The sequence below is a fragment of the Acomys minous genome, assembly GCF_964271855.1.
Source record: "Acomys minous genome assembly, chromosome: 15".
Taxonomy (NCBI): domain Eukaryota; kingdom Metazoa; phylum Chordata; class Mammalia; order Rodentia; family Muridae; genus Acomys; species Acomys minous.
Window position 1 is genome coordinate 34445053 of NC_140497.1, and position 22892 is coordinate 34467944.

At 40.6% G+C, this 22892-nt stretch overlaps 3 protein-coding genes across 6 annotated transcripts in view; 2 read left to right on the forward strand and 1 right to left on the reverse strand.

The window, feature by feature from the left end:
- Positions 1-63: 63 nt before the first annotated feature.
- Positions 64-16429, forward strand: UFSP2 (UFM1 specific peptidase 2). Of its 2 annotated transcripts, none has more exons than XM_084758963.1 (12): positions 64-181; positions 2184-2263; positions 3423-3600; positions 3681-3747; positions 5267-5424; positions 5842-6034; positions 7109-7255; positions 11051-11215; positions 11444-11568; positions 13681-13757; positions 15155-15279; positions 16266-16429. In XM_084758963.1, exons 2-12 carry the CDS (start codon positions 2200-2202, stop codon positions 16350-16352), a joined length of 1386 nt encoding a protein of 461 aa, XP_084615089.1. In that variant the 5' UTR covers positions 64-181; positions 2184-2199; the 3' UTR covers positions 16353-16429. The 2 variants fall into 2 exon arrangements, with proteins under 2 accessions (XP_084615089.1, XP_084615090.1); XM_084758964.1 differs by having other exon boundaries at positions 164-294.
- A 66-nt stretch (positions 16430-16495) lies between these two features.
- Positions 16496-20136, reverse strand: ANKRD37 (ankyrin repeat domain 37; the record flags this gene model as incomplete). Of its 2 annotated transcripts, XM_084758981.1 has the most annotated exons (5): positions 19999-20136; positions 19597-19749; positions 18584-18675; positions 17798-18004; positions 16496-16715 (listed from the first exon to the last, which is right to left on the reverse strand). In XM_084758981.1, coding segments are annotated over exons 1-5 (480 nt in total). In that variant the 5' UTR covers positions 20026-20136. The 2 variants fall into 2 exon arrangements, with proteins under 2 accessions (XP_084615107.1, XP_084615106.1); XM_084758980.1 differs by lacking the exon at positions 16496-16715 and having other exon boundaries at positions 17794-18004.
- LRP2BP (LRP2 binding protein) overlaps positions 19961-22892 on the forward strand; it is a 28799-nt gene continuing 25867 nt past the window's right edge. Inside the window, exon 1 of one of the 2 annotated variants that reach the window (XM_084758969.1) lies at positions 19961-20094. The gene's annotated coding sequence lies outside the window, so the exon portion shown is untranslated. Of the gene's footprint in view, positions 20095-20782; positions 20973-22892 lie in introns of those variants that run through there. The other variant, XM_084758970.1, reaches the window with a different exon arrangement.

Consider the following 22892-nt stretch of genomic DNA (forward strand, 5'->3'; position numbering starts at 1 on the left):
AACTAAATTGGCTCCCCGAATACTGTCAGTGTAGTACGCTCCTTGATGGTTGTTGCGATGCATCCTGGGAGTTGTAGTTCGTCTGCCTGAGCCCGGCCTTAGGCTGGCATTGACGCCACTTCCGGGTGGACCCTGGTTCGCACGAAGTATGCGTCTTTGCCATCGCTAGGTGGTGAGACCGGTAAGTGATTCTGATTGTCAGTGACCTCTCGGTATTTACCCGTAGGACTTCCGCAACAGGTAGCAGAATGGTTCCAGTCCCCCTAAAAGGGAGCTGCCTCCGAGGGTCCAAAGGTGACTGTACAAAATTTCCTCATTTGGGTCTCCTGCTACCTCGAGCCTCAGCAGCATCCTGACACGCGACGCTCTGGATCAGTGAGTGCATCTTGACAGTAGAGCACTACTTGTCATATTTGGAAGCTACGAAAAAGAAGTTTTGATTTTGAAAAGACAGGCGTAACTTCTGTCAAATAGTCTATTCGCTTGCTTACGTGGCGTAGCGCCCTCCACTTTTCCCTCTTGTCTCCTCGCTCAGCCAAATCCTGCCATCCTTAGCGTAGATGATTATCATCTTCAGGTATACTCTACACCCTGGGCGTTCTCGCTGAGCCCAATTCATGAATCTAGTTAACTGCTTCCACTTAGATCATCCAGACGAGGCAGTTGCAGCGCTGACTCATCTTTTCTTCCTACTCTCCCTACACTCTTCCCTCAGAATGCCCGGCTCTGCAGATAACACAGCTCACCCGTCTTGTGCCCCCAACACACACACACACACACACACACACACACACACACACACACACACACACACACACACTATGATACAGGTCTTTTGTCATACATCCTTTGCTACCTGAAACTCAGCATATGGATCCAAATTAAGAACTGCTAGTCTCTTCCATTTTGCGGATGCTTTTTTTCTCTCCTGGTGGCAGCCATTGTCCCAACCCACGTAAATTCTGTGTACCAAGTTTTCTCTAGCTTTGTGCCGTTCTGTGGCTGGCAGTGAAGCTCACATCCCTGTACTCTAACTTTGGTGTGTTTTCTGAGTGTAAAGTCACTGTTGGACCTTTTAAGACAATGCGCTCCATACTCCCAGCATCAGTAACTTTCCTCTCACTGGCTTAGCCACACTCAGCATATTAGGCTAGGTGGTTTGTTTGTTTTTTTTACCACTGATATTTTCTCTTTTATTTCTTTTATTATTTTTTTACTTTTACATATACATTTATATTATTACACATATATACAATAAACTATATACAGCAAGAAGAAACACAAAACAATTAGGAATTGTATAAATGTTACACTCGTAGTGTTTTGCCTATTTGTGTTTGGCAACCTTGGAGAGAACATCTTTCCTATCTTGGTGAGTCTAAAATTCTGAATGGAAATCAGTATCTATAATATCTCATCTCTATCAACCTAAAAACATCTATCTAGACCTAAAAACATCATAACTCCTAAACAACTAAGCTTAATTGTAAAAACCAGACTATCTGGTCTTAACCCCATCAGTGACTTGAGAAGGAATAAAATTAATTATCTGAGTAAACAAGAAGTGCAAGTTAGCAGCTTCCCAAGTGAGAAAATGACAGACATTTCCCTGCCTGAATAGTCACCCAAAACTGTCCATAACGCTGGAGCATCATCTTCAGCCTTCTGGCCCATTATATCTGGCAGACATATTTATGAGGCAGGAACCATTGAGGACTTGCTTACCCTGTCTTGGCAGAGTTTGGCTGTCAAATCTGCCTGCGTCTACCACTGATATTTTCATGTCATTGCTAACTGCATCGACTCTGATTAGAAATATGAATGCATTGATTCTGAACCTCCTTTTCACATTGTAATCACCAGGAAAGGAAGCAGGGGAGATTTTTACATATTCTTGCCTGGCACAGCCTTATGCCAACGAATTAGAATCTCTGGCAATGCCTTCTGTCAGAACTTTAAGCGCCCTGGGTGATTTCAGTATGGAATTAAGGTTTGAAAGCTTTTTTTTTTTTCCTTAAGAATTTACAGGGGTTGTTATGTATTTATGCATAAGGAATTAACTCGCAAAATAAGCAGAGAATTGAGCTTACTTGGTGTCATGTCCTAAACTGAAGTAGATTCCACTTCCTGTGGAGATGAGTTTGTGTTGCTTTACAAGGGACTTGTGGTTTCATTTGTTCAAGGTGATTTCCCCACACCATGGATATGCTCTTCAGAATAAGAGGAGGCTTTGATCTGGCTTTTCAGCTAGCACCGCCTAAAGGTAAGTCTTCCAAACACGTCTTTTGTTATGGAATTTATAGCCATATATTTCCAGCAGAGTTCCTCCATTCTGCAATGAGAAATGAGTTAATGAGATAAAACAAACAAACAAAAACAAACCTGGAATTAAATAAGATTGAAATTTAGATACTATATTCCAACTCCCTTATTAGCCCACAGGGCACCTCTATGTAAATTAAAAGATTTAACCTTCTGTTTGAACCTTTAGGGCTATCTTGAAGAAAACTGTTACACACACACACACACACACACACACACACACACACACACACACAGAGTAAAATATCCCTAATGAAGTGTAAATAGAGTACCTAGAACTATACGTTGCAGAGTTGTAACTGTATGCTCCCCATGTCCCGATACCCAACTCCTTTAAATACTGTAGTTTATTGGAACGTTAGAAGAAATTTGGAGAGGAAAGTCAACAGGATTTGTATAGTGCAAATCCCAGGACCGGCCTCTAGCTTCCGGCTGAGGCTGATGTCAAACCCTGAGATAAACAGTGGCCAGGGAGGATTCTGGGAAGTCACTGCTGAGAACGGATGCTCTTCTGGACTCAACTTTGTAGACCAGGCTGGTTTCGAACTCACAGTGATCCTCCTGCCTCTTCCTCCCCAGTGCTGAGATTAAAGGCGTGGGCCACCACACCTGATTTGGGCTCAGGTTTCCAACCAGCACTTGTTGAATCTGAAACTCAGGGGAGAGTTGTCAGAGCCAGGAGGTGGGCAGAGAGTATGAGGTCAGAAGGACAACAGCTAACTCCCTCCCTGAGAGTAACTCACATCACTCCTGAAAATGCTGTCCGTGATGCCTGAGCCCAGATGTTCGAAAGGCAAGGACTGAAGAGTGGAGGGGGCACAAAGCGTGAATGCAGATAAGGGCAGGTTCCTTTTTGAGGCAATGAAAAATTTGTACGGACTGTAAAAAGTTCAGCATTGATTGTAAATTTTTACAGATACACTAAAATCCATTGAGAGAATCCTAAAGGTAGACAGGCCAAAACTGTGATAGCGGTTGAAACATAGGAGGAGGCTATTTGAGAGCCGTGTCTACTGTTTTCCACTTTTGTGTTATGTTTAAAAACATATGTTTCATGTCAAAAGTTTAAGATCTTTCTAACTTGCTTACTTTTCATTTAGAAATGTTTATCAAGAATGCGCTAAGACAGGTGCTGAGTGACCTGACTGCCAAGCTGTCTTCCGATGCTCTTGTATTCAGAATTTGCAACAGCTCCTTGTACCTATGGGCGAACAGTGGCGTAAACACAGGAGAGCTGACTGACAGCTCTGCCTGTAAAAACGTGATGCACTTCATCCAGTGAGTGTTTAAAGAGTTTCTGGAAATATTTTAAAGCATCATATCATACTTGTAAATGTCTTTGTATATTAAAATTTTAGATTTGATCAGGAAGAGGATAAAAAACGGAAATTCATAAAAAAGAAAGACAAAAAGTTATCTGACATGGTAAGCAAATCTGTTTTTACTACGGATTAAAAAAAAAATAAATCCTTGAATATGAAGCTAAGTGAGTTTTGGGCAATAATTTAATCTTGCCCTCCTAGAATACTGAGGCCTAGAAATGTTACGTGTCTGTTTTACGTATCTAAACTTTTTTTCTTGTTGCAATGTGAAAATTTTGACAGCTTCATTTTATTTCCCTCCTGCAAAAAAACAAAACTGAAACCTCTTTGAGTAGGTCTACAAACTGCTTAAAAATAAATGAGAAGGGCCCATTCCTAAACATGATAAAGTGATGCATTGTGTAATGCAAAACAACACATGTTGAAGGATTTCCTTTAGTTATTTATTTTTTTACTTTGTTCTACTGATTTTTAAACCAGTGCTCTGGAGCCCCTACCACATGCACGTGTATAACTAGGTTCTTCCTTAGGTACAGATGGAAGGTGGAGACTTATATTCTGCAATGGATTCAAATCTGTTGCCATCATTAACTATTTTGGGTTTTACTTTTAAGTGTGTGTGTGTGTGTGTGTGTGTGTGTGTGTGTGTGTGTGTGTGTGTGTGTTTGTACAAGTGCCCTTGGGGATATGGAGTCACAGGTGATAGTAAGCCACCCAGTGTGGCTTCTGGGAACTGAACTCTAGCCCTCTGCAAAAGAAGTACTTGACCTTAACCACTGAGCAGCTTCTATAGCCCCATTATTAGCTATATTGATATTCATATTTCCCAAGATTGGATCAATAGTAGCTTTTTCAAGATAGCTCTGGTATCCTTCTGAAATTGTATTTTTGGTGCTCCCTACTCTTACCCACAAATTATTTCTATGTGTCATGTACTTTCCCTGTTCTAGTTTGGGAATCGGCCACAGAGCACATACATGTATGTTTATGATATACACACAGGTACACACAATACAAAATGCATGTACATGTTTATCTGCATAAATTCTATTTCTGCTTCCAGTTCCATCACAAATTCTCTCACTAATCTCGGTGAGAAGCCTGGCTCCTGGCATTCTCTGTTCTGCTAATTTGTTCAATACACAGAAAATAATTTCAGAATTGTCCTGTACCAAGAGTGTATAGTTGTGGGGGTCGGCGGCGCTTTCTCTTTGATTGGCTTATTCTCATTCTGAGACAGGGCTTCACCATGCAGCTCTGGCTAGATTGGAACTTGAGAACTAGAGCAGGCTAGCCCCAAACTCATAGAAATCCACCTGCTGAGCAATTTTATTTGATGGGTTTTGGTTTTTACTCTAGGTCTGTGCAAAAGTGAGAATGGCACTATGACCCAGTGGGCTGTACACACGGCTCTAATGCTAATAAACACGTGAACAGGCTGAGTTTACCTTTACTTACCAATTACTCCACATTCATGCAGATTACAGGTCTTTGAAGCAGAAAGCGACTCCCTGGAGTTACCATCTCTAACGCAGCTTTATGTGTCATCCTCTAAGACGATTCACCCTTTATATGCAGTGTTTAATGTTCCACATGTTGACTCTTGCTCTCTGTCTGAATAGCAACAGATAGTAAATATAGATCTCATGCTGGAAATGTCAGCCTCCCAGAGAGCCGTGACCCCCATCATTGAAAGGGAGGATGAGGAGCACCACTACATTAATATGAGCTTGCCGATCGATGCAATTGTATCTGTTGCTCCGGAAGAAACGTGGGGAAAGTAAGTATTTAAAGACGGTCCTTCTATAAAGTAATCAGAACTTGGCGTTGTTGTTGTTGTTGTTGTTGTTGTTGTTCTAAGAAATATTACATAAGTCATATCCAAGGTGATGGGCTGCTTTTGCTGTGAAATACTCCTTGTTGGCTGTTCTTACTGTGGTAGCCTTCTTGTTATCAACCCAAGAGTCATGGAGTAACTAAGTATTTATGTGGAAGAAGTAGGGTCCATACTGAAACTGAGAAGGCTTCCCTTTAGCTGTCCAGAGCAAGTACAGTTAGTGTGGCTTTGCATAATTTAGACTTTGATTGACAAACCTCAGCAGTAAAAGTGTTAACTCTATTCTGGGCATATTAGCGATACGTTTCCATGTTAGCTGCTGTATCTTCTGTTAATTCACTTAAATATCTTCCCCTACAGAGTGCGCAAACTTCTAGTGGATGCAGTTCTTGAACAACTAGTTGATGTGGAAAAGTGCATTTTGAGATATATGAAAGGAACATCTATTGTGGTCCCTGAACCACTACACTTCCTATTGCCAGGGAAAAAAAATCTTGTAACAGTTTTATATCCATCAGGGATTCCAGATGGTCAGCTGCAAGCCTATAGAAAGGTAAAAGCAGATCGTTATTATTAGAAAAAAGTCTCTTGTTCGTTTTGTGGTTAATTATAATTTGCAATAAGTGTAAATTATTTTGTGGCTTAATTAAAAAATTCATGAAAATTTTTTCTTTGTAATGAAAATGTTCTAGTTTACTATAGTATGTAACTAAATTTCAGAAAATTATCATTTTCTATAGTGAAAAATAGAAATGGAAAGATGCTTACATGCCTAGAGTAGCCAGCAGATGTTAAGAAATTCTTTTCCCCTCTGTTACCTCCAGAGTTGTGAGAAAGACAGCAGTACAGTACAAAAAGAATGGCCAAATCCCTGCTAACTGACTATGATACATGGTGATATTGCAACCACAAATAAGGTTATTTAACTTTCATTAGAGAAGTTTTAGAGAAAAGCTGTCCAGCATTTAAAGAAATAAGATTTATCAACAGAAGTACTGTTTTTAGAATATGTTTTCTGGACCTGTGGCCTTGCCTAGCATTTATTAAATTAAGTCCTAAACGCTGCTTCTAAGAAGTAACATAGCCCTAACCATCTGTGCTGCTCCAAAAGGTGGAGATAAATTTGTTGTCAGGCACTACACATGCTGGCCTGCTGAAGCCACTAGAGTCCACTGGGGATTGGCCAGCTGTTAGAATAAGTATTGTATGCACTTATGCCACTGGGAAAATAGTACATCATAAACATTGGTAAATGTTTGTATTCATGCCGTCTTGGTTGGTTTTAAATCACTAATTTCTACTCTGTATTTAACAACTGCACTTATATGTCTAAAGTATTATAAACATTGTTTTCCAAAGTACTTTGACATACCATTGTGAATTATAACTTCTGATTTACAGAGGATCCCAATTCTAGCAAGTTATTTTCACATTTCTGTCTTCCCTTTTAGTCTTTACTAAGAGGGATGTAAATTGGTTTCAGTCTATTTACCCATTTATCTTAGTGGGTTAAGTCATATTGTCGAAAACCTACAGCTAACGAATTTTCTATTTTATAATTCTTGAGTTTGAGTGTATTAACTAAAATTCTAAAATTCTTTTGTCTGTTGATTCTGACTTTATTTAGGAGTTACACGATCTCTTCAGTCTACCTCATGACAGACCTTATTTCAGAAGGGTTAATGCTTACCACTTCCCAGATGAGCCATATAGAGATGGCTTCATCAGGAACCCACATGCTTTTCTGAGCCCTCCTAACATAGACGGTAGTATGGTGAGTTGAACTAGTTTTCACGGAGTTGACAGATTGTTGGCATTCATTGATTCAGATTGGTTCCCAAGAGAAGTTTTTTGGGTTGTTGTTGCTTTTTGGTTTTTTTTTGGCTTTTTGGTTTTGGGGGTTTGGTTTTGGTTTTGGTTTTTTGAGACAGGGTTTTTCTATGTAGTCTTATCTGTCCTGGACTCACTTTGTAGACCAGGCTAGCTTTGAACCCACAGCGATCTGCCTGCCTCTGCCTCCCAAGTGCCACAGTATGGACAAGGTTAAGATACTGAACGTCCTATATATACTATCTATACGGCAAGTACCTGGCTACAAAGATAGACTCAGTATAAGTAGCTTAGATAACTGAGTTATCAGAGAGTGAGGGCAGGGGTAAATTAAGGATACACGAAGGCCACTAAAAAGAATCTGTCGACCAAGAGGTGTGCACAGGAGCGGGACAGAGCAGTGGGGTGAGAGGGCCTGGCTGAGGCTCTGCAAGGCCCCGCAGGCTCCTCGCTGGCAATCTGCTGCTTTCCACATGTGCTTTGGCTCCCGGGTGCCCTTTCTCCCCTTGTCAGCATCTACCCGCTGTATCTGCACTGTTTTAGTTGTGCAGAACTGTTTCCTGTTTCTCTTTGAGCTGTTGAGCATATATTCTCTGCAACTTTATCCTCTGCTCTTCCTGCTGGGTTTACTGTGTGAGTCTCAATTTACATTCCAAAGAAATCAACTGCGATTGTGGGTCTTTTGGTGGCATTCTTTCAGGCCCTTCCGAGTGGCTAGGAGCTTTGCAAGGAAGTCTTAAGAATCCAAATGAGTAAACGCTGTGGTAGCTGCAAGAGAACTGAGGCGCCCAGTTTTGGTCTTATCCATCAGCGCATGCCTGGAGCACCAGCCATCTCTAAGAGCTGAGGACAGACCAGCTTCCTTTGGAAACAGCACTAGCCAGACGCCCACCATTAAGTCCATGTATATCCGTGAGTCTAGAGCCACCATTTTAGAGGTGTTAAATGATTTCACTTACTTTGATAGGAAGAAATCCCAGGAAACCTACAGTTAATATCTTGCTCTGTCTCAGTCATAGAGTAGGAAATGGAATTTTTAATGTTACAATGTAACTCTTAGTGGCCCTCGGCAAGCTCCTGACTTAAGTATTTTTCTCCCAAACTATTTTTAAAACTCTTCCATGATATGTATTGCATCCTTAATTTATTTTAAATTTTTAAAAGTTCCTTACAAAAAGCCTGGGAATTGTAAAGCACTAAGTGCATGCTGATTAACTTTGGCAATAAAACAGGTTCCTTATCCATGTTACAAAATACAAAGGGCATGTCTTCATTTTGTCATTTTTAGTATTTGACCTCTGCATATCATACATACATCTGTGTATACATACATGATACACACACATATTTCACAGCATAGCAAATGAGTAACTAGGAGTTACTTCTTAGTTAAGAACCAGAACATTGCATGTATACATATAAGACGTACATTACTTTAGCAATATTTGTTTTATTTTGAGTTTTATAAAATCCTACCATTGTATATGTAGCCTTCTACAAGATGCTTTTTCATTCAACATTTTATATCTAGAATTTATCTTATTTGCCTTATTCTGGTTTAGTTATCTTGATTCCTGTTTGATAAACATCTATGTAATTTTTCCAGGATTTTTGTGATCTTAGGCAGTCTTCTCCAAGCCTTCCTGTGCATACATATGTGAACAATTATAAACATTTGCTTTTTTTTTTCATTTTTCAGAGAAAGTTTTAAACTTCATGTTATTTGCCCTAAACACTTCATCTGATCTCCTGTAACAATAGATTTGTTCATTACTTAAATCCATTTTACCATGTTCATTAGCATGTCTTACTAGTGCTGGATTCAGTTTGATAATATTTTGTTAAGATTTTTTTCATCACCAGGCATGGTGGCACACGCTTTCAATCCCAGTGCTTGGGAGGCAGAAGTAGGCAGATCTCTGTGAATTGGAGACCAGCCTGGTCTACAAAGAGAGTTCCAGGATAGCCAGGGCTGTTACCCAGAGAAACCCTCTCTTGAAAAACAAAAACAAACAAACAAAACCTCATAATTTTCTTTTCTCTTAATTAAAAAAAAAAGTATCAGTGATATGCAACCTATTAAATGAGTTGGGGAATGCTCCATTTTTTAAATTTCTAGGGTTTATATATAATTGGCATGTTTTCTTGATTATTTGATATGACTAACCTGAAAAACAACCTGGACTTAGTGCTTTCTTTGTGAGATATTCTTTTTTTAAAGAGATTTTATTTTAAGTGTGTGTGTGTGTGTGTGTGTGTGAGAGAGAGAGAGAGAGAGAGAGAGAGAGAGAGAGAGAGAGAGGGAGGGAGGAGGTGGCTGTGGAAGCCAGAGGTTCTGGATTAACAGGCAGTTGTGAGCTGCTGAGGTGGGTGCTGGGAACTGAGCTCAGGTCCTCTGCAGGAGCAGTGTGCACTCTTCACTGTGCAGCCAGCCCCTTGGGAATATTCTTAGTAGCAGTCACCTTTGTTCTGACTGTGGGATGCTTTCACTTTTGTGAGTCATGTTTTCCTGGGTTTTGATTCCTCATATAATTACATTTTCTTTTTAATTCTTCAGTCCGCTTTATAATTTTTTTCCTTTAACAATTTGCCTTTGTTGACTCCTCTTTATAACTTTTGTTTTCAGTCTCACTAATTTTGGTGTTTACTTTGTTTCTTTGATTTGATGTGTTGTTTCTAACTTCTGTTTTTGCTTGGGTTTTTGGTTTGTTTGTTTGTTTGTTTTGAGACAAGGTTTCTCTGTGTAGCTTTGGCTGTCCTGGAACTTACCTGGTCACTTTGTAGACCAGGCTGGCCTCGAACTCAGAGATCCACCTGCCTCTGCCTCCCCAAGTGCTGGGATTACAGGCGTGCGCCATGGTGCCCAGCTTCTTGTAACTTTTAAATTGGAATTTAGCCTATTGTTAATATTTTCTACTTTCTAATGTCAAGTTTTAAATTTCAAATAAAGCACTACTTTTTTGTGTTCTATAATTTTAGTTTGAAAGGTTTTGTTTTATTCATTTTTAAGTATCTTTATATTTATTTATGATGATGCTTCACTCTTTCTTTTAGAAACTTATTTAATGTCCAACATATACCTGAGTTTTTCCTTTTCCTACTAGTGTATGACCATTGCCTACTGTTAGGAAGAACTTCTAAGGCACAAGACACATTTGCTATGAAGGCTGAGACAAATGACACATAATGGTAGCTACAGATTATATAAATATGTCTGTCACCGTTCCGGAAGCTGGAAGTCCAAAATTAGCATCACTTGGTTGAACTAAAAGTATCCTTAAGGCCATCCTCCCTCCACAGGTTCCTGGGGAATATCCATTAAATTAAAAAGGGGGAAAGTGCTAGGCAGGTTTCTAAGTAGGTCCCCTGGTAAGGACTCTGAACTTACAGGAAAAAGCCAAGCCATTGTTCTGTGAAGGCATTTTTATAAGGGTCTAAAGCAGTGGTTCTCAATGGTCCTAATGCTGTGACCCTTTAATACGGTCCCCAACTTTATGGTGATCCCCCAACCATGAAATTATTTTTGTGTAAGTTTGCTACTGTTACGAATTGCAATGTAAATACCTGTGTTTTCCAATGGTCTTAGGCGGCCCCTGTGAAAGGACTTGCCACCCACAGGTTGAGAACCACTGATCTAAAGTAAAAATGTGGCTCTCAAAACAGTAAACATGACTCAGGGCTCCGTACAGAGTGCGTACTTCCGTCTTTAATAGTTTACTACATTTCTTCTTTCTTACAGATCTGTGTGGTCCAGGGCATCTATGCCTATCATCACTATATGCAGGATCGGATAGATGACAATGGCTGGGGCTGTGCTTATCGATCCCTGCAGACTATCTGCTCCTGGTTCAGACATCAGGGTTACACCGAGAGGTCCATTCCAACACACAGGGAAATCCAGCAGGTACGGACCATGCTTGCCGCTTTAATTTGTAGCCGATTGTGTATTCCACTAGCTTTTAATATACCATTGATCATTACTATTACCCTGGGGCACCAATTTATTTTTATTTTGGGAAAAAATGTTATTTTTACTGATAATCAAAGTACCCTAAATATAATAATATAATTTTAGTAGCTGTCTTTTTTTTTTTTTTTTTTTTTTTTTTTTTTTTTTTTTGGATACATAAAGGCTCTAGTTGATGCCGGGGACAAACCAGCAGCATTTGTCGGATCACGGCAGTGGATTGGATCTATTGAAGTACAGCTGGTCCTAAACCAACTGATTGGTGTGACTTCAAAAATACTGTTTGTCAAGTAAGGATGCTTTATAAACTAGACACAACATCTCTGCGTAACAGTTTATCTTTTTTATTAAGCTAGTAGAAAAATGACAGCTTCCACTTACTTATTTCCAATCAGTGTTCTTCCTCATTAACTCATTGCTTTATAAATCTCATTGTTTTAAAAGAAGCTGTGATACATACATGTATTTTCTAGACTTAATTTTAGTATATACATGGAAACTTATCTTTGGGTAAAATTCTAGATACAAAATGTAGTTTTCTAATGTTTAAATCTTCAAAAAGTCTTATAAGAAGAAAACCAAATGTTGACCGTTATCTTTTTCTTTTGTTCTTTTTCTTGCTAAGGTATCAATAAACCAATAAATGTAAAAATTATATATTCAACTTATATTTTCTACAATTCTAATAATAAAATAAGACAATATAAATTAGCATAAATCATTTCTCTAATCATAACTTGCTTTTTTATTAAACATGTAGGAAGTTTTTTATTTCATTGCCATAAACATTGTGCTCTGATTTCTCACATGTAGTATAAAATATTTACTTTGATAAATAAATTAGACATGACAGTATTACAGTCAGCACCACTATCGCCCAAGAGATACAAGCACCTTGAGTTTGAGATTTTCCCAGGCTGTGACAGACATGCCCTAGAGACTGATGCAGAGGCCTGAGGAGCTACACTTAGGCTTTGGTTCCTACAAAGCCCAGAGAGAGACCTGGAGCCAGTTGGGAGAGCTGCAGGCGAAGGAGGAAGGAAGGGCAATGTTTTCATGGGCCCAGTCCTACAGGGCGCAGAGGGGAATAAGGAAGCCCAGATTGGTCAAGAGAGAGGCAGGATGCTGTGTGCCATGGAGACCCGATGCCCCTCACTGTCCAGCCTTGAGTGTAAACATCATGGTTCTCCATTAGAGTGCATGCACTTCCCAAAGTACTGAGCTAGGCAGTTTGGGAGGAGGGGATATCTATCACCCCAGAAGAGGATTCTGGCCATGCCTAGTGCAATAACTAGATATTACTGGGGATCCCACCCTACTAAACTCCTAAGACCCAACATTAAAAAAATAAAACTGGGAATAAATTTTCTTGTACTTTGTTAAAGAAATTAAATATTTAAAGACTATGTTTCCATAGGCTTACCTTAAACTGTCTTTACTGATGAAAGACTTTAAACTGTCTTATATTGATAACTACAGTAACAGAATCTATTGTCTACGTATTTAAAGTATTTTTGATCTCACAATTGGAATTGCAAGGATCAGAACTATTTCTAAAAATTAAAATTTGGGGCTGAGAGGTAAAAGACATTTGCCACGAAGCCTGATTACCTGAGTTCAGTTCCTAGGACCTCTGTAGATGTGCGCCATGGCACAAGTATATATAATGCACACTCACAAAATACATATTTTAAGAAATTAGAGAATTTTTTTATACATTAAAACATTTGTATGTTACCTGCTCAGCCGATAGCTTACCACCTGGTATGTCCACAAAAGTAATGGTTCCTACAATGATTCAGCTTACAATTATTTTTACTTTCTAATGATGGAAATTTCATTTAATCTTTCAAATGTGCAGTACAGGACGCAGGTGATGGCGGGGAGTAGCAACAAGTCTTAGCTCCCAGTTAACCGTTCACGAAGGGAAATACGTGTGGTGTGCTGCGAGCTCTGCTGCTTGACAGTTAGAGATACTCAGTACGTTTCACTCACAGTATTTTCAACGTGGAGTGGTGAGGGGTATATGGTTATCTGTAAAAGGGAAAGTACTTAATATAACCAAATATGTTGCACTTGAAAATGCTTTGAAGTTTTTTCAGAAGAATATATTAGTCTATACACAGGACAGCTGTTGTTGCTCCCAATTAAAGACATCTCAGTCTCATGTTAAAATCCCAGAACCTTTATGCAGTTCCAGAAGCAGGAAGCTCTGTTCTTTTTGTCCCTAGTTAGTAGCCTTAAAATGTTAGTGCTTTAAGTTGCAAGGAATCAGGTCTCCCCACCACTTACTTTGTTTTCAAGATCCACAAACAAAAAGATTATTGTTCCTCGCCCCCCAAAATCATTACTTGACTGAATGCTGAAAATAGTCATCTGATAGATGATTTCTCTTTATTTAGCCAGGGTTCAGAAATGGCCTCTCAAGGACGGGAGCTGGCCAACCATTTCCAGAACGTGGGCACTCCAGTAATGATTGGTAAGGTTCTTTGGACATGTTGGGTTCTTTTGGCAGAGTGGAGAGTTAGTGAGATGTATTTGTATGTTTTAATGTCACATTAAAAACTAGTCACTTAAAAAACAAAAACAAAAACTAGTCACTTTAAACATCTTAAAATTGTGTCTGGAGAGATGGTGTAGTGGTTAAGAGCACTGGTGGCTTTTCCAGAAGACCTGGGTTCAATTCCCAGTACCCCCATGGTGGGTCACCGTCTGCAGTTCCGGTTCCACGGAACTTCTCCTGGCCTCTGCTCATAGTGTGTCATGTGCCATAGTGCATCACGTGACATAGTGCATCACATGGCGCATAAAAATTTAGATATTTTAAAGTGAACTTACTATACACACTGCTCTTTGGACTTTAATTTCCAAAGTGTAAAGAAGTTACAAAAAAAGGTTTAGCAACTAAAAATAAATGCTAAAAAGCAAATATGACTGTGTTTGAACATTTAAAGAGCCAAGAGTAGGTTTTTTGCAAGGTGATAGTCACTTAAGCCTTTTTAGTCATGACTAACTTGGCTGGTTTTGTGACATAACAGACTACTTACCTTCTGTGGGTTTGTCTTTGTAAACTGAGATTTGATGGTGCTGTGAAATCACTCAGTGGTTAAGAGCACTGGCTGCTCTTCCAGAGGTTCAATTCTCAGCAACTACATGGTGGCTCACAACCATCTATAAAAGAATCTAATGCCCTCTGCTGGCATGCAGGTGTACATGCAGACAGAGCAGCAGATACATTAAAAAATAAAAGATTTAGGCCAGGTGTGGTGGCGCACGCCTTTAATCCCAGCACTCGGGAGGCAGAAGCAGGCGAATCGCTGTGAGTTTGAGGGCAGCCTGGTCTACAAAGTGAGTCCAGGATGGCCAAGGCTACACAGAGAAACCCTGTCTCGAAAAACAAAAACAAAAACAAAAAGAAAAGAAAATAATAAAAGATTTCATTAATTGAGCTAAAGATAAATGGTTGTATTAAAAGCATCTACTCTAGTATGTAAGAAGTGGAGGTAGGTCGGTCGGATTCAGCAGAATGTCAGAGATGGGCCAGCCACACGCAGCAGGCCACGCCAGTGACCACTATTGCATTGGGAGTTTGGCCACTTGCTGGCCTTTCCTCAGTTGATTTTAGGGGATTTTATAGATATAGCAATAGAATATAAACATGTATGATTAGAGATATGGTCATAGCATTTTTTACATATTTCCATATGTAACACAGTCATTAAATATGTAATCTTATCCTTTCAAGTGTCCTTGCCATCATGGTTTCACATCATGGGTGGTCTGTTCTAATGCTGTCAACAGGCAAAATAATCATTTTTTAATTTGAGCTGAATAAGCAGCTTAATTTATGCCCTATTATATATTTCCTTTTTCTAGGGGGAGGAGTATTGGCTCACACAATACTAGGAGTTGCATGGAATGAAACTACAGGGCAGATAAAATTTCTAATTCTGGACCCACATTATACAGGTGCTGAAGATCTGCAAGTTATCTTGGAAAAGGTAAATATCCAGATCACATATATTTACGACACAAGGCACAGAGCCAGAAGTGGCTGTTGGCAAAGATAATAAGGCGAGAGCAGTGAGCATCCCAGCAGTATCTCTCAGTCTGCTGAGTAACTCTTTTTCTGTGTAGGGTTGATAGGAAATACAACAGAACCTTCAAAAAGCTAAATGTTTAGAAAAGCTTTGCTATTGATTAAACTTCCTAATAGAACATGGCACATTTCCTTTACAGAGTTTGTAGCACATAGTTGTATTCTCTCATCAAGATCCCAAGAGAGCAGAATAAACTTCTATACCTTTAGAATTGGGACTGTGGAGATGATTGAGCAGCTAAGAGCTCTTGCCCTTCTTGCAGAGGACTCAAGTTCACCCCCATTTTATGTGGCTCACAACCACCCGTAACCCCAGCTCTAGAGGATCAACACCTGGTGCACAGATACACACATACCCTTAAGAATCTTAGCCTCGGTCAATCGATAAACAAAGTGCCAGTCATTATAAAGATGTGAGTCTACGTCTCATTCATGTACATACAGCATAATTCTATAAAGGTTGGAGTTGAGGCAAATTCAGAATTATTTGACAAGATATCCACTCCATGGGGCAAAAATCTACATTGATTTATAGCCAGCTAATTCTCACATTACAGGCTGGTAAAATGTAAGATGGCTCAGCAGATAAAGTACTTTCTGTCAAACCTAACAACCTGCTAGAGCCTACATGGTGGACAAGAACCAACCCTTGCAAAAAGAATATAAGTAAGTGTAATTTCTTTAGGTAATAGCAACAGTTTCCCTTTCAAAAGGAAAGTACTGAGTTACCTAGCATGGGCCCTAAAGTTCCTTTCTTCACGTAGAAAGCCTTGAGTTACTTTGGTGTCTGAGCCTGATGTCAAGATGCTGCTGACAGAGCTTCATGTCAGAGTTTCCATCATGGAGTCCTGTGGTATAACCGGCTTCTTTCCTTTCTTCCAAATCTAGGGTTGGTGTGGATGGAAAAGCCCAGACTTTTGGAACAAGGATGCGTACTATAACTTATGCCTTCCTCAACGACCAAATGCTATTTAAATTATCCTGGAGTCAAAGACTATAAAGATAGCAGAGCTCTTCTAATGTTAATAAAAGGGAGCATAATTTTAAATTTACATCTTGGCTGTGATTTCATTTAAACTATGATTTTGTTTTCAAAAGTAGTAAAGAATGCACAGAAATTTTAATTCCTTGAATATTATTTTACAAGTTAAATAACAAAGCATGCACAGCCAAAATATTACAGTCATGTAAACACATGTATTCATGAATGTTCTCTTCACTTAGAAGAAAGTTTTCCTCCTCAGGAGTTTAGCCATGTAGTAAGCCAAGGCCAGGGCTTGTAGATCAGTCTGAAGTGAAGCCTTCTGTAAGCCGCCTCTTGCCCAACAAGACATCTTTCTAGAAAAAAAAAAACATATTGACACTAAAGACATTTTTAAGGGGACTAGAGAAATGGCTCAGGGTAAGAGTGCTTGTTACACAAGCAATCACAAGGACTGGAGTTTGGATCCCAGCATCCAAGCAACCAGCCAGACATGCTACAGATGCCTAGCCTGCACTCCCAGCTCCAAGTGTTGAATTCTGGGAGGAAACTAAGAAAACTCACTTCAGAGACAGAAGCTGAAAAAATGAAAACTTTACTGTCTGAGTGCTCAGGGAGACCATCTGTTCAGCATCTGAGCCTTGTCCTCACATTTAAAGGGAGAGATTACAAGATGAGGGAGGCTTGGGTGAGCTTCAGGGTCATCCGGTTATATTCTGACGTTGAGGGTTGAACAAGGGAGTGTCTATTGGAGACTGGGCCTTACCCAGGGCACTTGGCTTCAAGGCTCTGAACTCAATCCCCTTGACATATGGTCCGGAACTCAAGGTGATTAGGGGACAAAGGAGAGGGTCAGCTGCATGGAGTTAATGAGGGCTTGGCAGGCAGTTGTTTCTATATTTTTACAACCGAGCCTCCTTGGTTAAGATAACAGTAAGTTCTACATTCTTTACTGGTTTAACAGACAATTAAGAAAACACTTGGAGGGGCAGGAGAAGGAGCTGGTCCCTGAGCTGGGACTATGAACTCAGCTTGACCCTGCTAACAAAATGGAGGAGCAAAATGGAAGAGTTCTTTTGAGATGGCTGGGCTCTGGCGACTGTCTCCTTATACCACGGAACCCATGGCCTCTCCTGACCTCTGCATGCTCCCTGAGCACAGGCACATGAGTGCATGCACACACAGGCACACACAGAACCTTAGGGAAAACAAACAACAACAAAGCTTTTCAAAGGAGGACCCTCCCTAAATTTCCACAGAACAAACTTTGGTCTCTAGAAGCTGGTAAACTAGTAACTATGATCAATGGTAAATCTAAGAAAACAAAAAAATCTACTGGACCTTAGGTCGGCATGCTGATATTAAGTGCAACAAAAACCTCTATGCCAGAAGAGACATCCTTGAAGGAAAAAGCCCGCCACAGCTAGAAGGCACCTACCAACACTTCCTCTTCAAAGCCCTGTTCTCCACACTTCGGAAACCTCGTTTCTGTCTCAGCGCCGGAGCACGGGGATCACCCTCGACTTGCTCGCTTGATGATTTTGTTGTGTGCATGCATTTAATCATTGTTAGAAACCTGGCACATTCTGGAAAGCCACATGACCAAGCAAGATCTTCAGCTGTTTGCCCATTCTTATTACATAAGCTGAAATCAGACAAAAATTGAGTTATTAAGTGAAAATTACTGATTAGTAAAGGAAATAGGAGCACATATCAACAGTAGGTACATAATACACAAAAAAAGACACACACAGTGCACCTTATTGACATTCCATTGTTGTATTTTTAGCCCCTTATTGTATTTCACTATTGAAATCATTTGAATGACTACAAGAATATTTGATGTTCAATATTCACTATATTGAGTACCTAAATATAATCAATGAGAACGTCTATAGGAAGTCTAAGCTAAAACTAGTGGAATCTGCCGTGAAGACTTCCACCACTGAATGTTCAGGATCCGTTTCCAATTACTCAAGTTGGTAATTTTTGATAACTACTAGGAGAATACATTTTCAGGGCTGGAGAGATGGCTCAGCCGTTAAAGCCTAGGCTCACAACCATAAATCTAAGAGAATACATTTTCAATACCTACTGAAAGAACAACATTATTTAGCACTTAGGCAAGCACTATTTTTAAGATCATGTATAATTAGGCTTTAGGAGTGTGATTAATTTAATCCAAGAAAACACAAAGCCTGAAGCCACTGACTTTAATACTCACTCAATCTGGGCATCACTGGCCACAAGGAGGCTAAGGCATTCCAGGCTTCCAGCTTTCGCTGCCTTGTGTAGTGGAGTTTCCCCTAAAACATCCTTTAGGACAAGACAACACGTTAGTGTCTATTCACACTGTGGAAGCCAGTGGGCAATCTAATACTAACTATTTGAAAAAGCCAGTGAAAACTACCTTGTACCAACTGAATTATTTTATTTCATTGTATTTTTCATAAAGTTCTCTCACTGTGCAAATACAAAGTTTCCTTTAATAAAAACATGCAGTCACAACACATTCACATATGTTAAATGTAAGGAAATGGCAGCAAGCTAGGGTTCTACAGAAGCAAAAGGTTTAAAATTAATAACTTCTCACTTTAATGAAGATGAAAACTACTGAAGAAAGGATGGTGGGCATGTCTCCCATGTATTATTTCCTGGTTGACTGAGACTTGCACAAATAGCAAGTACTTTTAAAAGTACTGTAGACATATGCTATATACTGTGATGCCCAGCAGCCACCTATTGCTAAAGAGCATTTGAAATGTGACTAGGCTGAATTGAGCTATGCACTAAGAGTAAAATACATACTGGATTGTGAAGGCAAAAGTAAAAAGCACACAAATCATTGCTGATATAATTTCAAACAGAAACAGTATTTTGCATTAAATTATTAAAATAAAATCTCATGGCTTGTTTTTTCTTTATTAATGTGGAGATTTAAAAAGTTTCAAGTAACCATCTTTCTGTATATATAGTTCTACTGGAAATTTTGTTTGGTTGGTTTTTGGTTTTTGAGGACAGGGTCTGTGTTAGCCTTGGCTATCCTGGCCTTAAACTCACAGCAATCCTCCTGCCTCTGCCTCCTGAGTGCTGGGAGTAAAGGCATGTGCCACCACACCTAGCTGTAAATTCGTATATGCATGTTTATACCGAGTGAAACTGCCAGCTAGGAAATGTCTGTGCAGAAACTGGGTGGAGGGGAGAGTTGTACATAAAAACAATCGGTTACCTAGTTACCTGTTGGTTGAGGTCAGCGCCTGTCTGCAGCTGCCAGAGAAGAAAGCAAGCAAGGCCACCACCTGCAGCCAGGTGAACAGGCGACTGCTCACGGGAATCCGGGGGTGCATTGACTGATGCTCCTGTCTCCAACAAATTCTTGAGGCCATCCTCCTGCAGGAAGAGGACAAATTGTCACTGCCCTGTCCTGCTTGAGCCCTCTCTGAGCTGAAAATCCACACACACACACACACACACACACACACACACACACACGCCACGAAAAAAGAAAACAAAAACCTAGCAACGTTTGACTCGGTAACCCAGCAGTGGTTAAGTCATTGTCACTCTTGCTAGAGCTCCCAAGATGGACCTCCGGGAGATTTAGCCTGCAGGACTGACTTCAAGGAGCGGGACTCTCACCTCCAGGTTGCAATTAAGCAACAGCATCGTCCACCTAAATCAGATGACAAGAGTCCCCAGGAGTGCAGAGAGGCGACACTGGCTGCACACTGGCAGGTAAGAGTGCACGGGATTGCCCCAGTACCGAAGAATTTAAAGCGCCCTGGGACTTGCAGAGAGGCTCCTCCCTCCCCGCCGCTCCCTAGCCTTGGAGCGTCCCATCGGCTTATTTCTCAACGGCGCGATTTCCCTAGCCCTGCGGCGGCCTCACGTACCCAAACACGAACACGTGCAACCCGAAACCCAGGACGAAGCGGGAGGGGGAGGAGGAGGGAGGTGACCCTGCTGCGTGGGCCCGACAGCTGATTGGCCAGTTTGAACCCTGGGCCCGCCCTCCTTGGAGAGAGGACCTGGCGGCGGCGGCGCGCATGCGCGATGGCGGCGGCGGGCGGGGCGGGTGGAAGTCCTCGCTCGTGCTCTTAAGCGGCGGCCATAATGCGTGCTGAGTTAGGCACGTATGGCCGGGTGGAGTCAAGCCCTTTTATCCCTCTGGAGAAGCGGAAATCGCCTGTGCAGGGTTTTGTGCAAGCACGCACGTAGCCCGGAAAAGACGGAAACAAAAGTAACCCACCCCCTCCACCCCGGCAGGCCCCGCATCCTGAGCCGCCAGCTTCCGGCCTCGTGTCCTGCACCGCCATGTGCCTCAGGATGCTTAGGAAGGGGATTCCACTGCGGGATTGCTGGGGGAGTTCTTCCAAACAGAGAACTATCAGCCAGTGCTGCCAGGTCCTATGAGAGCAGGGTGGCAATTCTTGTGAAATAGCCACCCATTGTCACGTGATCCTTCATAGAGGACCTGAAAACACTCCTGATCCTGGAAACAGTAAATATAGGGAGTTTGCCAGGGCTGGGAGAGCCTCTTGTTACTAGGACTACAGAAAGGGAAAACAAGAGATTGCAAATGAAGAAAGCAGCCACATAACTACTTAGGCCAGGTAATGGTTAACATTAGTGATGTGTTGACAGCATGAGCCTCTGAGCTATTAAGTGAGAAGGCCTCCACTAAAACCTGGAACTCAGGTTTAAGCATTAGGAAAGCCCGATCAAAAGGACACACTTCACAAGATACTTGGCCCATACTGCTCAAAGCTGTCGAGTTTGTGATGAATCAGGAAAGTCTGAGAAACAGACCGGAGGAAACATAATAGTTTAGGATGAGGTTTTTTAAAAAGAAAAATGGCATTCCTTGTAAAATTCGTGGCAATCTAATAGCTATAAAGTTCGAATTCCTGGTAATGTACCAATGTTAACTCCTGATTGTGATCAAGGTAAAGTTAACAAAACTTTTAACTATAGTAAGAAACTATTGTTTTCTGGTAAACTTCAAAAGTATAATTTATTTCAAAGAGAAGATAGCACAGTTTCTTCCTGTAAATCCTAGCTATTAAGGAAGTTTTACTGAGATTTTTGGTTTCCCATTTTAATAAGTATACTTTCTCAATATAACAATTTATCTGAACCAGTATGACGCTAGTTTTAAAGAACATCAGGTTTATCACAATTAACCACAGCTCTCCAAACTAGCCACAAAGTTCTCAACCATTTTGTTTCACTAACTAATATATTTCTTTGATAAGACAGACTGCCCATTGTGGTGGTCACTTGCTGGTCTGGGGCTGTTCTCTAAAACAGGGCTTCTTAAAACGTTTTCCACTTATGGCCCTTCTTTGCCTGAGAAAATTGTATAGGTGTATAAAACAGGTACGAATCAAACTTTTTTCTGATAATCCTAAATTAATTTCAACACAAATCTTTCATATGTGTATAATTTTATAAGGTTGTAATGAAACTTGCATGCTAATAAAATGTATGTTTTCGTGTAGAGAAATACACTAGTATTTGACATTACAGAACATAGAACATTTTCCAGAATAAGTGCAACTAAATCAACTGTAAAAGATGGAAAGGGGCAGGAGAGAATATCTCAATTGGTAAAGTACTTGCTCACCTATGAAGGGCCTGAATTCAGTCTCCAGTTCCCACATTAAAAACAAAACAAACGAGTACAGCTACTGCACCAATTCCAAAGCTATAGGCCTGAACAATGGAGAATGCCTGAGACTTGCAAACTGACCCTAGCTTTAAAAAAAAAAGGGGGGGGGGGGCTCTTTGAGAACCTGGCCATCTAGGAAAATGACAGTGGCATGTTCTATCTTAGGGCTATGGCGTTCCCATCTATGAGTTTTCGACCAGGATTACAGTACCAAGTATGGTATTCTCTCCTGAGGAGCAGGCTTCAAACCCAGTCAGAAAGCACTCCGTTACCCCATAACAGCCGTACCACTATTGCACTAGTGGGCACAGCTTGCTTGACAGGTAGGTATGGTAGCATGTGGAGTCCAGCACTGGGCAGGAGTAGTGATGTCTTTTCTCCCCCGACAGAACAGGAGTTCTGTGAAATGCTGACTTCCGGACATGGTATGGTTCTCACACTCATGGGCTCGCATCTGCTAGATCAAGCTGCACTAGATCAAGCCAACCAAAATTCCAATATAAATTGGAAAACGTGGGAGTTCTCTCCAGGCCCCACTCCTTGTTGAGGAACTACTAACTGTTTATATCTACCAGGAAGGGCTTTTTTTTTTTTTGATGGCGTGGCCCCTAATTTGGTTGATTCAGTGGACGGACCCATCACATCCATGCATTCACAGACAACACGAATTAGATCTAGTGGATTATTTAGAAGAAAAAGAATATGACAAGACATTGGGAGGGGGACATGTTAGAGGATTATGGGGGAGTTGAGTATTATCATTGAATGCGTATATGAAATTCTCAAGAATAAAGAAAAAAATAATAAGATGGAGAGAATTGAAGATACCCAAAACTGGTCTCTGGCCTACACACACACACAC